This window comes from Rhopilema esculentum, chromosome 20 (genome assembly GCF_057945365.1).
Source record: "Rhopilema esculentum isolate cy_ngs chromosome 20, ASM5794536v1, whole genome shotgun sequence".
Lineage (NCBI taxonomy): Eukaryota > Metazoa > Cnidaria > Scyphozoa > Rhizostomeae > Rhizostomatidae > Rhopilema > Rhopilema esculentum.
The window spans coordinates 1081071-1094548 of NC_142834.1; the positions used below are offsets into that span (position 1 = coordinate 1081071).

The following is a 13478-nucleotide window of genomic DNA, read 5'->3' on the forward strand; positions in this document are numbered from 1 at the left end:
CCATAATCTTGTGCATCGAATGATATATAGTTTATCCAGATTCCTTGAGCCGTTTGGCCTTTAGGAAGAAAAAACAATTTTCGTGTTCGAAACGTTTACCGTAACCTTAAGTGGACAAGCTCAAAATGGACAATTAGTAAATGGATACAGCAGAAAGCTGTGTAGATGCCAAATTGTGCTTTATGTCCTACACTTTAATGTCTTGCTCGCCTGCCATAACTAATTTTTCTCCGACCAAATCAAAATCATTAAATACTTTTTCTGGTGCCTCTACCAAAACATGTGAATGCTGGGAAAGAGATATTCCTGAAAAGTTGAACAAAGTTATCAATAATTTCCATAATAATTTCTTTCAAACAAAGACGAGCAATTAGCAGGATAAGTATGATTTAAGAGTTCAATCTTCTCTTAAGGAATAGCAATTCCCCTCGTAAAAGACACTGCAACTTCTTAATTTGATCTTTCTTCTCATTTTATTTTGGCAGACAAGAGGTTCACAAAACAAAAACGACAAATTGGATGAATTTTTATTGTATTTTTTGGAGCAATTATTATGTACAAGAAATATGTTTCTCTTTTATGATCAAAACCTGTCATTTTCTGATCCTGTATTCTTTGATGGGTATAAAATGTTGGAAATGATACCATGTTGCCAATGATACCATGTGCTTGGAAACATCAAACACCTTGGTTGCAGATGTTCCAGCAACTAGGATTCCAAATGATAGGAGCAAATTCCCAGGGAAGATCTTTCTATTTGGGATGGTTGGATGCCTTCTCGATGTCTATATGTTTATGATTAATTGGGATGATTTCCATTATAATGAGTCTTTTTTCAACTTAGAAGAAACAAACAGTCACAGCTATTAGCGTAGGCCAGTAAAAGTGTTCCTTCAAATGATGGTAGAATCTATCTGTTGCAAAGTGACCAAGTTTATGATATTCACTGACAACAGTTTTCTGAAAATTTGGTGGTAAAACTGATCTGCCTGATTTTGTTAATAATCTGTCAGTAACCCAAAGCTGGCGTTGCACCTTCTTGAATCAAGCAACAACGATTTTGGTACCCGTTAGTTGGCATCTCTTGCAGAACGAATACATGGATCTTGTGTTTGTTCTTCCTTGAATTGATGGATAAAATGATCTTTATTGATGAATGTGGCATAAATATCGCCATCAAATTCTGATGAAGGTTAGATATGACAGGCTGCTATGTTATCTGATAGTGCAATTGCTTTAACATTGTTCTTGCCTCTGTGGGTTAGCAGGTTATGGAAAGAATTGAGAACAAACTGTGTTCCATCAAGATACTCACGCCAATGTCTAACAGCTATGATTAGAGCGCATGCTTTTTTAGAAGAAGCATACCAATTTTTCAGGAATTGCTGTAGTGCGGTTGAGTAATATGCTAGCGGATGCATGCAGATGCATTGTGAAAGAACCCCTCCAAAAGCATGGTTTCTACTAGGGCTGTCTACTGAAGGTCGAATAATTGGTATTTTTTTAGGAAAAGAGGTAGTTTCTGTCTCTTCAGACCTTTTTTACTCTCTAAAACACAGTTTTAAAGTAGTAGAAAATATGGTTGATCTGCCAGAAGCTCCCCCTTAAAAGACCTCGTATAATTTAATAGAAATTTCTTTATTACAATTCAATTAATTATTATCAAAAATATGAAATTTTGTGGTAATTCAAAAAACACCAAAGGCAACCACAGATGGCAAAAATCAACAAATCAAGGGGGCCAACCTTGAGGATTTACGGTAGCAGTGGGGCTTATTCGAGGGGGGGGGGGGGCTTATTGACATTTGGTAGTTCTAGGGTGGGGGTTTTTGGAGAGATTTACGGTAACCCAGTGAATTAGATCAGAAGATAAAGCGAGGCTAATGAGGCATAGATTTATTGAGGCTGTGCGTTTGTTGTGTGTACTAGTAACAAATCAGTTGCATTCATTATTGATCGTCTCTTGAAATGGCTGTGCGGGGAGCAAAGAATGCACATTTATGAACGATGAAGTGTATGGCTGAAAATCTTCTTCACCTGCTCCAGAGAAGGTCTACCGCAGAAGTGCATCTAGTGACAATTTCATTTAGATTGTCTTTAATTTCATTAATATGGAATATGCAGATTAAGCCTCTTAGTATGATTCCAAATGAATAAATATCACTTTGGACTAGCGTGAATTGCATTCCCGGTCAAAACTTCGGAATCTATGTGTGAATCAAATGATCTGTAGTGTCTTTTAAAGTCATTTCCAATTCCTGTCGCCTCTCCAAAGTCTAAGATTACAGGGATCCATTCTGGCATTTTCTCCCCTGGTTGTTTTCATTATCACTACATTATCAACCATTAGATCGTTGTGCTAAAATCTATTTTTGTGAACATGATGCAGTGCACTTGCTAGCTTGACCAAAATTTCTAGAAAACATTCTTCTGTAACATCCTCTAATCCACCATTTCTTATCACACAAGATAAGTTTTAACACCCATTGTTTCTTGTACAGAGCTGCAAGACCAATGCAATAGCCCTTGAGTTTATAGTAATGGCATTAGCATAGAAATGCTTTATGAGGACTGGGTTTATTAGTGTTCTAGCTTCTCCTACTGCTCGATCTTTTTGGTGAAAATTCAGGAATCTCTTTGAATTCTTTAACTGCAACTGCAAGCTTGCGATATTGCATAATTTTGAAAGAAGAATATTTCCCTTTCTCTATACCTGTATCGCCTTCAATTACATTCTCAAGCATATCCCGTTCAAGGCATCTGTCTTTTGGAATCTCAGAAGGAACATATCTAGAAAAGTCATATGCCATGGTATCGGTTCCTTGACAACCAACTTTGACTGCGTTCTTGTTACTTTGAACATCTGTTTGGGTGCTATCAGCCGGAATATTTACGTTCCCCTTTAAACCATAGTAACTGTAAGGACCACCCTTTGTGTGCTGACGCTTGACTTATGGAAATGCTGTTTTCACTGCTAAGCCAAGTTTCCTTTCGTTTATACACGCATATGGAAATGTTACCTGGGTTTCTATTCTAAGCTTTGTGCAGGAGTTTTCACCAACCATAACTTGCCCTCCTTTTAACAATCATAGTGAACTTTTCCATTAGCCTAGAATGGTAATGATTTTGTTATTGCGGATAACAGGACGTTTTGAGCTTACGCTCACTTAAATTTATACAAATAGGAATGTTTTGAAAGGTTGCTGCAGTAGTTGCTTGCACCCCCCTCTGAAAATTTTTTGGAAAAATTGACGCTACAGCACTACAGCAACCACTTCCATGCTATGAATGTTATCCGTCTCGCTTTACAGTTTACACATTTTACATTGTACAAAATGGCTGCGAGGAACATTGACAAGTTGGTTGGGAATACTATTTCCCATCCTTCTTTTCAGGAAACTTTAAATAATGTATTTAGGGATTGCCTTCCACTTTCCGTACCCGCAACCCCATGCACTCGCCCAGCTTCTCTGGGAAGTCGTCACGCAAGCTCCCAGAATGGCAACGGTAGAAGTAAATTCTGTGTGAAGGAAGTCACAAGTTCCCAATAGTTGAGCTACTGTATGCCATGATTTGTGTATATCAAATAGGTTCGCAATTTCTTCCTTCTCTAATAACCTACCTTCATTGTGCTCTTCAGGGCACCTAACAGAGTGTGCAGTCATTTCTGGTATGTAGCTTTCATCAGTAAAGATGTTACTCTCAACTAAATTGTGTAGATTACAAATTTCTACAAAAAGCTCTCTTAGATACACACACAAACTTTCAGGTGTTTCTGTTGCACATTCACACCTCCTAATGAAAACGCTTAAAACATGTAAAAAGTCTGGCAAACGTCTATTCCAAAATTCGAGCATTTTCAAATAACTACTGAAAGCTTGTCGTCGAGCCCAGGCACGTAAATAATAGGGGGGCGCGGGGGGCGTAACGCCCCCCCCCCAAAGTTTGTAAAATCCAGTTACAGTTGGAAAACTTAACGGTTGACTTGGAATTTTTTTCTTAAGTTCAAACTTGTGAATTTTTTATTTTAAGAAGTTTTTTTATTTCCAATGTAAAAATTCCAAACATCAAAATTCACAGGCTGAGGCTGACCCATCCTCTAATCGTTTTTTATTGTGAATCCCGTCTTCACTGGATCCAAATTGCACAATTGCCCCGTTTGCTTTCTTTCTGACGGGAGTTGAATCAAATTACGAACAGGCAAGGTGAATTTTCGGATAAGAAACTTGAAACTTTACAGTTTGGTATAATAATACCCGCATTGATCAGAAAATATTAGAGTGGGAGTTTTTTTAAGAAACTACGAGTAGTTAATTCAATAACAGATTAAGAATCTTTCAGTACCAAAAATTCTCAAAGCTTCTTATAAAAAACGAGTTTATGCTAAACTCCCCCTGTTATTTGTTAACGTCCTTGACATAAATTCCTATGACAAAACTGCTGTGAAGCAAAACACATTGCATAAACTGCAGTAGAAGCATTTGATCAAAGAAGAGTGTTTCATCGTTCGAATCAGGCATATGCACAAGTTTGCTCTCAAATCACCATTTCAATTGTAAAGAACGAAAAGGCATTTGATCCTCTAAAAAGTGTTAGTAGTTTTCTTCCATCAAGAACAAAAGTAAAAGGCTCGAATTCTTGGTGCTTCTATATCGTGAAAAAATGTTTTTCAGATAAAATTGATTTGAATACTACTGATCATTAAGTATATCTTATACTAGTTTTGCTTGAATGTTGCTTTACTTCTTACAGTAAGTTTAAATTTTTGTTTCATGGTAATCAAAATTTAGAGATTTAGGCTTTTATGCTTTAGGCTAATTGTTGAGTAAGGTTTTGGTAATTATAAAGAAAATAGAACTATGGCGTTCGGGCTATTTACAAATATTAATTCGGTGGGTACAGTAGATTTACTGGTCGCATGAAAAATTTCTCACTTAAAGTTGGAATTTTCATCCTTCCACGCCCCTCCAAAATTAGCAACTTGTTTTCGTCCCTGGCTCGAGCCTTAGATAGTTGTCCAGGAAGATCAACCAGAAACTGTTGAAAGTCAACTTCGAACGACATAATTAATATTCATTGGTATTGCTTAGGCCAGTCTTTTGCCTCTGGTGCTCATAATTGGGGGGAAGTGTCACTGCGCACATTGTACGCGCTTAGATCTTAAATATTTGCAAGCAAATTCAGACCTAATATTTGCAAACAAATTCAGACCTTATATATTTGCAAACAAGTTCAGACCTTATATATCTGAAATTTCGGACAACAATTTATAAATGTCAAGTGGACACGCATTAAGTTAGAGGAAATAACGTCGATATGAATTGTACAACAGATTTATAATAGATTTACAATGACATCATATATTTTGTATAATAGACTTTTGTCCCATATGGCGGGGCATAAAAAGGGCATTTCATCCAGAATCAAAGGTTATTTTAATTTATTATACCGTAGTTGATATACATTATATCTTTGAAATTGTTGAAAGGGTTTTCTGAGGATCAGAAAGAGCCTAGAACCTTTCCACCAATTTGAAATAAGAATCAGCTTTTTGGGATCTATCCACTTAATAAACTAGGCATAAAAACGATGATATTTACCTAAAAAACTTTTCAATCGATTTAGAACCACAGAACATTTAAACAAGTCTATACAATCTTTTTTTTAAAAAAAAATTTATAAGAAATTTTGTCTATAAGAAATTTATAAGAAAATTTATAAGAGCCTCAAATTTTGTTTAAGAGTCATTCCATATGAAATCATCAGATTTTTTTACATATTTGCAACCTACTATCTCAGAATAAACTGACCTTGATATCAACTGTTGGCATCAGTGAAAAACAAAATTTCCTAAAATTTTGGATCAAATCTTAACCAGTTGCAAAGTTATGACAAATTAAAACAATCATGAAATATGGGCGTGGCAGTTCAACAATTTGAATGTACACTGTGATTTTGAAAATTTGTGGCATATGCAAATTGATATGAAGAATCCAGAAATGGCATTAGAAATAGCATAGTTTTAATAGTTTATCTTTTATTCCACTGTAAAATGGCTAATATGATTTTCCCAAACACGATGATCTGAAATGTTTGAGTGGCTATTTTGAGATGTCTCCAAGTTAGTAAACAGTTTTCCTGTATATTATTTTGAAGAGCATGCTTGGAACTACCAAAAAACATCAAAGAAGTAATTTGCATCTAAGGGAGAAAGATTTTGTCTATTTGAGTTACTTCTTTTATGGTTTATTGTGGTTTAAGCAATTCATTTATATTTTGTACATTTTCATTCATAATGTCATAAGTTCTTCCCGTCTTTGATACTGTAGCTTCAATTCGACATAGAACATCTAGCTCTGAAACCAGCAAACATCTTCTCTTTGGGCCAGTGAAAACTTATACATGGTCCTGGAGGGTGTAAGAAACTAATTTTGAAGTCATTCTCTTGCATAGAAACTTCCTGAACCATTCCTATCCATCACTTCTTATCGTATCTACAGGCAACAAAGTCACTTGCCTTCACGGAGGTGATAGAAAGGAATTTGCCTTTTTCACCAGATATGTTAAAGGTACCTAAAAAAGTATCCTCTTCAGCAGTGTATTTGAAGGCAATTGTACTTGTAGATACTGGCTCAAAGTAGTGGTAACTTCTAGTTCCAGGAATGGTGCGACCAAGAGAAAACCTGTCCTTCTTTTCAAAAGAAAATTATTTTCTGTCATTCTTCCCTTTGAAATGAACAATGTTTGAATGTTTTGAATATTACTTTCACAAAATTCAAGCAGTTTAGTCACATTGAGTATTTCGTCAGAAGATGGTTTCTGTAAACTTGCACGTGATGCGAGTCTCTTTACTGTGCCCCGAATACCATCAAATGGCGATTTCCCATGGCTGGTTGCAAAAAAAGACCAAGTTGCATCCAAACCAAAGTCATCCTTATGACTGCACAAATTCATCATGTTTTTGTAATTCTTATATTGTGCAGCACAACCATCAGAGAAATACCACCCTTTAGTTATAGATAGAAGTTTAATCTTTAATGATACTTGTAAGCCTTCTCTGGACCTCAAAAGCAAAGTTTGTGTCATGTTCTAGGTCATGAGACAAAAATCAAAAGGAACGACTCAATAACTCTGCATTTTGCTTGTAGTATAAAACTACTGGGTGTAATGTGCAATATGGTCTACTCCAGTGATATGATTGCACTTCATCTTGTACAGCAAAAGTATAGTTCTCTGCAAAGTCGCCTAGAACTATTGCAGTTTCTTCAGTGATCTCCTTTTTCCTTGCTTCGAGGTTAATTGCCTGGCACTTAGCTATATATGAATGTGGTGTTAGGGCATCTATAGTTTCAACAAACTGCTCAACAAATTCGCCTACAGGCATCGTTGGTGTGAACATCTTGGTTCTGTCTGTTGTTTGCCATTGTTGAAAACATATATCATCTTTATCGGTTAATGCTGTTCAACATGAGATCTAAGGGCTTTCTTTCCTGAGCATTCGTTACATCTATGAATCATACATGTCCTGTTTGCCTTGCTACACAAAATCATATCTATCATTTCTTTATAGTCCAAGTCAAGCGTGGCTGCTTGTATCATCAAGATAGCATTCTGGTGAAGAGTACATACACAGACAGAATGTGTACCACTGGCACCAGCTGTGACACACCATTTAGGTCAAAGAGAGCAAACCTTTGAAAACCCAATGGTAACATCGGGATGATGTTGTTTAAAAAGTACATAGAGCTCTTTCATATTGCAGAGAAGTAATCTTTTTTGTTCATGATTATTTTTACCCACACTGACTGAATCTTTCATACCAGGCACCAGTCTTGAAAAAGCATCATCTTGGAAAAAGGAAGTGAGAAGGTCAATTACACTTTTCTGCAAAGTCCTACTCCCTGTTTTCTTTTCATGCATAGCCAGTTTACCACATGAAGCTCTTTTTCCTCTTGACTGTCTTACAAAATATTCAGATACCCCAAAAAAGGAGAGGCATATGCAACTGTCCAGGATTCAGGTGTGAGGGTTAGAGTTTGAACTTTTTCCCTATTGTTTAGCATGGAATTTTCTCTGATCATGAAACTGAGGATTCAATTTCAGAAATATCAGCATCCAGAGTACTATCAGAAATTTGAATGTAAGATGGTTCAATATCAAAAGCAGAAGGTTGTTCATTACACTGTGCCATGCGATAACAATTCCTTCAAAGCTGCCAACCAGGAACACATTCAAGATTCTGCATTGACAAGTTAGATGCCAAGTCCAGTGAGATCTTGTGACCACCCCCAACTGTATTCTTATGTACTTTGAACATGTTGCAGCTGACAATTTTCGCCCAAACATAGAGCCGCAGAAAAATGATGGAAACATTTGGTTCTTCGCAAAGAATGGCAATGGAAGCAAAACACTAATCATATGAAGAAGGTGTAATGGCAACTTCTAACCCAAAGACTGGAAAACGATGGCCAGAAACAACAGTAGCACTTGTTGAAGAATTTTTTAAGAGATGATACAATCAGTAGAGTAATGCCAGGAAAAAAGGATTATGTTAGCGTTGTCCAAAACGGTTAAAAGTATCATCTTCAAAAGAGATTAGTTTTAGGAAACCTTAAAGAAATATTTCAAAAATTCAAAGAACAGCACCCAACAATGAAAGTAGGTTTCTCCAAATTTCCAATGTTGTGCCCGAAAGAATGTGTACTTGCTGGAGCAAGTGGAAGGTATTCTGTATGTGTGTGCATTGCTAATAACAATGTAAAATTGATCATGCATGGTTCATATGCAATCCACCCTTACCACAATGCCATTTCAACAAGCGTGAGAGCGTCTCTTAAAGAAATACTCAGTAAGTATTACAGTGACACGAGCATTGATGAGATACAGTTTAAGCAGTGGATTTCAACAGAGGTCAAGCCTGGAAACACTTATCACACCTACAGAGGACTTTATTGATATTTTTGTAGAAAAACTGGATCATCTTAAACAGCATGACTTTTTAGCTAAACTACAATCTGCATATTTGAAAAACAGAAGAGACTCTTCAAGAAGGGCAAGTCATCAGAAAATTATTTTCTTTGTCATTCAAGATCAGGCTCATTCCTTTCATTGGAATAAGTCAATGGCTACATTACATCCATTTGTGTATTATCATCAAAAGGAAGATGGATTCAACAAAGTATTTTTGTGTCAATATCTGATTGCAACACACATGACACAACTGCAGTCCATTTGTTTTAGAGACACTTAATAAAGCACTTAAAAGATAATTTTTATCCAGTATCAAAGATTGTTTACTTCTCTGATGGCTGTGCAGGCCAATATAAAAACCTTAAAAATTTTGCCAACATTTGCCTGCATGAGGAGGATATTGGAGTTCCAGCCGAATGGCATTTTTTTGCCACTAGCCATGGCAAGGGTCCATCTGATGGAAATGGAGGAACAATTTAGCGTGAAGCAACTCGTGCAAGCCTTCAACACCCTTTTGACAACCAAATTCTATCAACTTTGCAACTGTTCAAATTTGTTGATGAGCATCTTAGTGGAATTAATTCAAAATTATTAACAAATGTTGATTGGAAGGTAGAGGATGAACTTTTACAGGAGAGGTATAAATGGGCCAGAGCAATCGCAGGAACTCATAAGCTACACAGCTTTATACCTGTTTCAGAGTCTTTGATGCAAGTTGCTACATACAGCCTTAGCGAAGGATGGCAGGAAGTATGTATTTTGAAGTCAGGTCAGAAGACCCTGGATATTGGACTTATTCATGGCTATGTTACATTGCTATATGACAAAATGTGGTGGGCTGCTTATGTTATCCAGGTAGCTCCAGAAAAGAATTCATTGGAAGTGAGTTTCCTTCATCCCCATGGCCCTCACCCTTCGTTCTATTTTCCAAAGCCCTAAAGCCTTGTCAACATCATTTCCTGATCCTCTGATACAATGAGACAAGATTCATGTGTTTTTAGATGTATGTCACATGCTAAAGTTGGTGCGAAACAGTCTTCCTGAAGGTGCATGATGCTCGATCAAGAGGGGAGAAAAATTAACTGGCAATACATAAAGGGGCTAGAAAACCTTCAAGAAAAGCAAGGGCTAAGACTGGGAAACAAACTGAAAACGGCCCATATTAGATGGTACCAGCAATAAATGAAGGTGAACCTAGCTGCTCAGACCTTTGGCAGTAGTGTTGCTGACGCATTAGAGTATTGTAATTCTGTTTTGAAACTGAAACAACAGTAAAGGTTATCAGGATTATGACCATCTCTTTGATGTCTTGAATTCAAGCAACCCTTTTGCCAAGGGGTTCAAATCTGCTGTTAGGGTTAATAACCAATGTATTTGGGGGCCATTTTTGTCAGAAGCTCATCATTACATCATAGCCCTTAAAGATGCAAGTGGCAAACGGATGCACTCCACAAAAAGAAAAACTGGTTTTCTTGGATTTCTTGTAGCCATCAAAAGCATTCAGCAAATTTTTGCAGAGCTGGTCGATGTCCAAGATCCCCCATTAAAATACTTCATCACATATAAGTTTAGCCAAGATCACCTAGAGCTTTTCTTCTGCGCAGTAAGGGTATCTGGTAGGTTCAACAACAACCCCACAGTACAGCAATTTGTTGCATCATACAAACGCCTCTTACTCCGAAGTAGCATTGAAGGGGGCAATGGTAATTGTCAGAAGCAGGATCCAACAGCTATTCTGCAAGCTATTGGTGACACCTACAATATACAAGGACAAAATACGATTATTTCCGAAGCTGCATTAGCCTGTAAGTGTAACATGATAGAGAGAGCACAAATTAAAAGTGATCATGATTATGCTGATGCTCCAAATACATCTCATCTGTCAGAATTTAAGGGAAAATGTGGGAAAATGACAGACAAGGAAACATCCTGTATTAAATGCGAAGCTGTTGTAGCAAAGCTCTGTCGAAAATCAATCTTTAAGCAGTTTCCTAACATTTAAGGACAGAGGGGGACATTCAAGCCCACAACCAGCGTTTTTAACATATGTAAAGAAGTAGAAAATGCTTTCAACGAATGTTCAAAACAACAGATGGCGAGTTACCTCAGAGTAAACAAACGTATTTAGGGAGCTAGACAACCACATGACAGAAACAGCAATCGAGGATAATCACATTTTTGCACTGATCAAGATAGTGGGAAGTGGGAATGAACTACTGCAAAGTCAGGCTTTATCATCTAGAAAAGCAGTATTCAGAAAAATTGTCCTCTACAAGAGTCAGGAAAAAGTTGTCCAAGCTTTTCCTCTTCAACCACTAGTAAATTGCTACGGGCCTACAATGTCAAACAGCTTTTTTTAAAGCTACCAGCAAAATAGATTTTTTTAAGAACTACCAAAAACGCCAATTTACCATAACAAAGTTAACACAGAATCGAAACAGATTGCCCCCTCCCATTCTGTGAATTAAACTAAAACAGTTTCAAATAATCAAGCTAATTACCTGGGAACCACAAGTCGTGTCAATGAATAGTTGCTTAACTGCACAATACAAGATATTGTGAGATATGAGAATACACGAAAGTTATGATAAACAACATAAATATTACTAAAGACAGAGCTATCAAAGCCATGTGTCCAAAATAGGAGCTGCGAGCCAAAATTAGGCCCAGGCACATGAACAGTGATTTCAATATTTGAAGATTCTGTGCACAAAAACATTTTAAATAGCTTGCTCTGAAAGCATATAAACAACAATGCTCACCACTCTTCCATAATCGAAATGAAACATTGCTTCTTTCTTAACCTTGTGCTTCTTTCTTTTCATCAAACTAGGCTGCTTCTTTTGGGGCTCTCTCGGTGGATGGGTACACTCCAGTCACAATAGAAGCTCGATCCAGTCTTTTTGATAGATCAGTGATCATGATGCATAGCTGTAAAAACGCGATGTGCACGCAGATTCTCAAGTTATGCCAACCATATTTGGTCAGCTTCACGAAGCGCTGCATCGTGCTGCGTCCAGTGTGAATTGAGCTTTAGATGTGGAAAAAACCTTAAAAACTCTCAAGATTCTATTGTTATATTCTTAGAGCACTGTTATTTGCATTTCATATTTTTTGCAAAATAACGTTTATTTCTGAAAAATCTAAAATGTTTCTTCATACGTATGTATTACATATTTTATTTAACATGATAACAAAGTAACGAACATTATCAATATTTTGTTAATACATTAAGAGCATTATGATAATTGTATGTCTTTAATGTGATTATACTAATCGATGGTGATGATATAGCATAATACACTCGTTTCAAACCAAAGTATCCTGAGTGGAAAATCAAAAGTCTTGTTTACAAGCTGGCAAGCTCCAGCATTCCTGTGACTAAAATCAATCAGTCTCGGTTAAATTCACTCATCAATGTGAAGAAAATTTTGTTGATACATCGTTTATCGTCACTGTTACATCCTGTACTTTCAGTATCCAAGAGAAACTATGATTTTATCGAATTAGAATCTCTTCAAAAGATTCGACCATCCATCAGAGCATTTTCTCAGCCACTCTAAATATACAACAAACTCTTCTACAGACTACATTGACTACAAAACATTTAGCATCCAGTTAAAGGGAAACCTTTTAAAAAAAATACATCAAAGTCAGCACTGAGGCGTTTAAGCAATATTCTTACATTTTGATATTGAAAACTGCCTGGTTTGCTTCAAAATTGTCAGGTTTGCTTCAAAATTGTCAGGTTTGCAAAGGTCAAGGGCAAAGGTACAACGGATGAGTTTGACATTTAGTTTTTCCATCTTCCCTGCCCAGCTAGAAAATCATACCAATTTTAGAGTTTCTTGACCTGATGTCGATTTTCTAATTGTGACTAGCATTCATACCTGAGAGAACGGTATCTATTAACGCCCAGTGTTGCTGACAAGCAGAACAAAATTTTTCAAACCCTACCCAAATTTGAAGAATAGGAGTATAGCGACAAAAGTTATGAATGGATGTGTAGCTGGCATGGACAGTGACAGTGAAGTGGAAAGTTTGGTACTGTTACGAGACGAAACTTCCTTTCCCACCAAATCAAGCAAATCTGGTAAGATTCGTGATTACTTCTATTGAATTCTATCTAGAATACCTAAAGGACTGATGCCTCAAAGCTAGTTTCTGTTGATTTCCAAATTAATGATACTTTCCCTTTCTTAGACCTCATTTATAGCTTAATCTTGATAGAGAATTATTAATTTTTACAAGGTTGAATATATTTATGTTCATTGCATCAAGCTTTTCATCTCTATATCACCCAAACTTGCTTCATTGGATTTAATTTAAAAAGTTTAAATCAGATTAATTTGTTAAAACAGATGCCTGCTGTGAATGCGAAAAAGAATCTGACTTGACATTGTCAGACTCTTCTGCAAGTGATGAAGATTATGACGCTGATGATGAGCAAGAAGAAAAATTTGGTAAGAGAAATGACTTCTTTTGGCTTTTAAATAAATGTATTGCCA

The 13478-nt window shown here is 36.6% G+C and overlaps 1 protein-coding gene across 9 annotated transcripts in view; it reads left to right on the forward strand.

Annotated features, from left to right (window-relative positions):
* The window catches only part of LOC135692302 (uncharacterized), a 56747-nt gene that overhangs the window by 26024 nt on the left and 17245 nt on the right, over positions 1–13478 (forward strand). For 7 of the 9 annotated variants that reach the window (XR_016145082.1, XR_016145083.1, XM_089114500.1 and 4 more), the window contains exon 2: positions 112–13433. Coding sequence is in view for 2 of the 9 variants with exons in the window: in XM_089114504.1 (XP_088970630.1) it covers positions 13392–13433 (42 nt within the window). In the remaining 7 variants the exon portion in view is untranslated. The remainder of the gene's footprint in view (positions 1–111; positions 13434–13478) is intronic. The other 2 variants (XR_016145084.1, XM_089114505.1) reach the window with 1 other exon arrangement.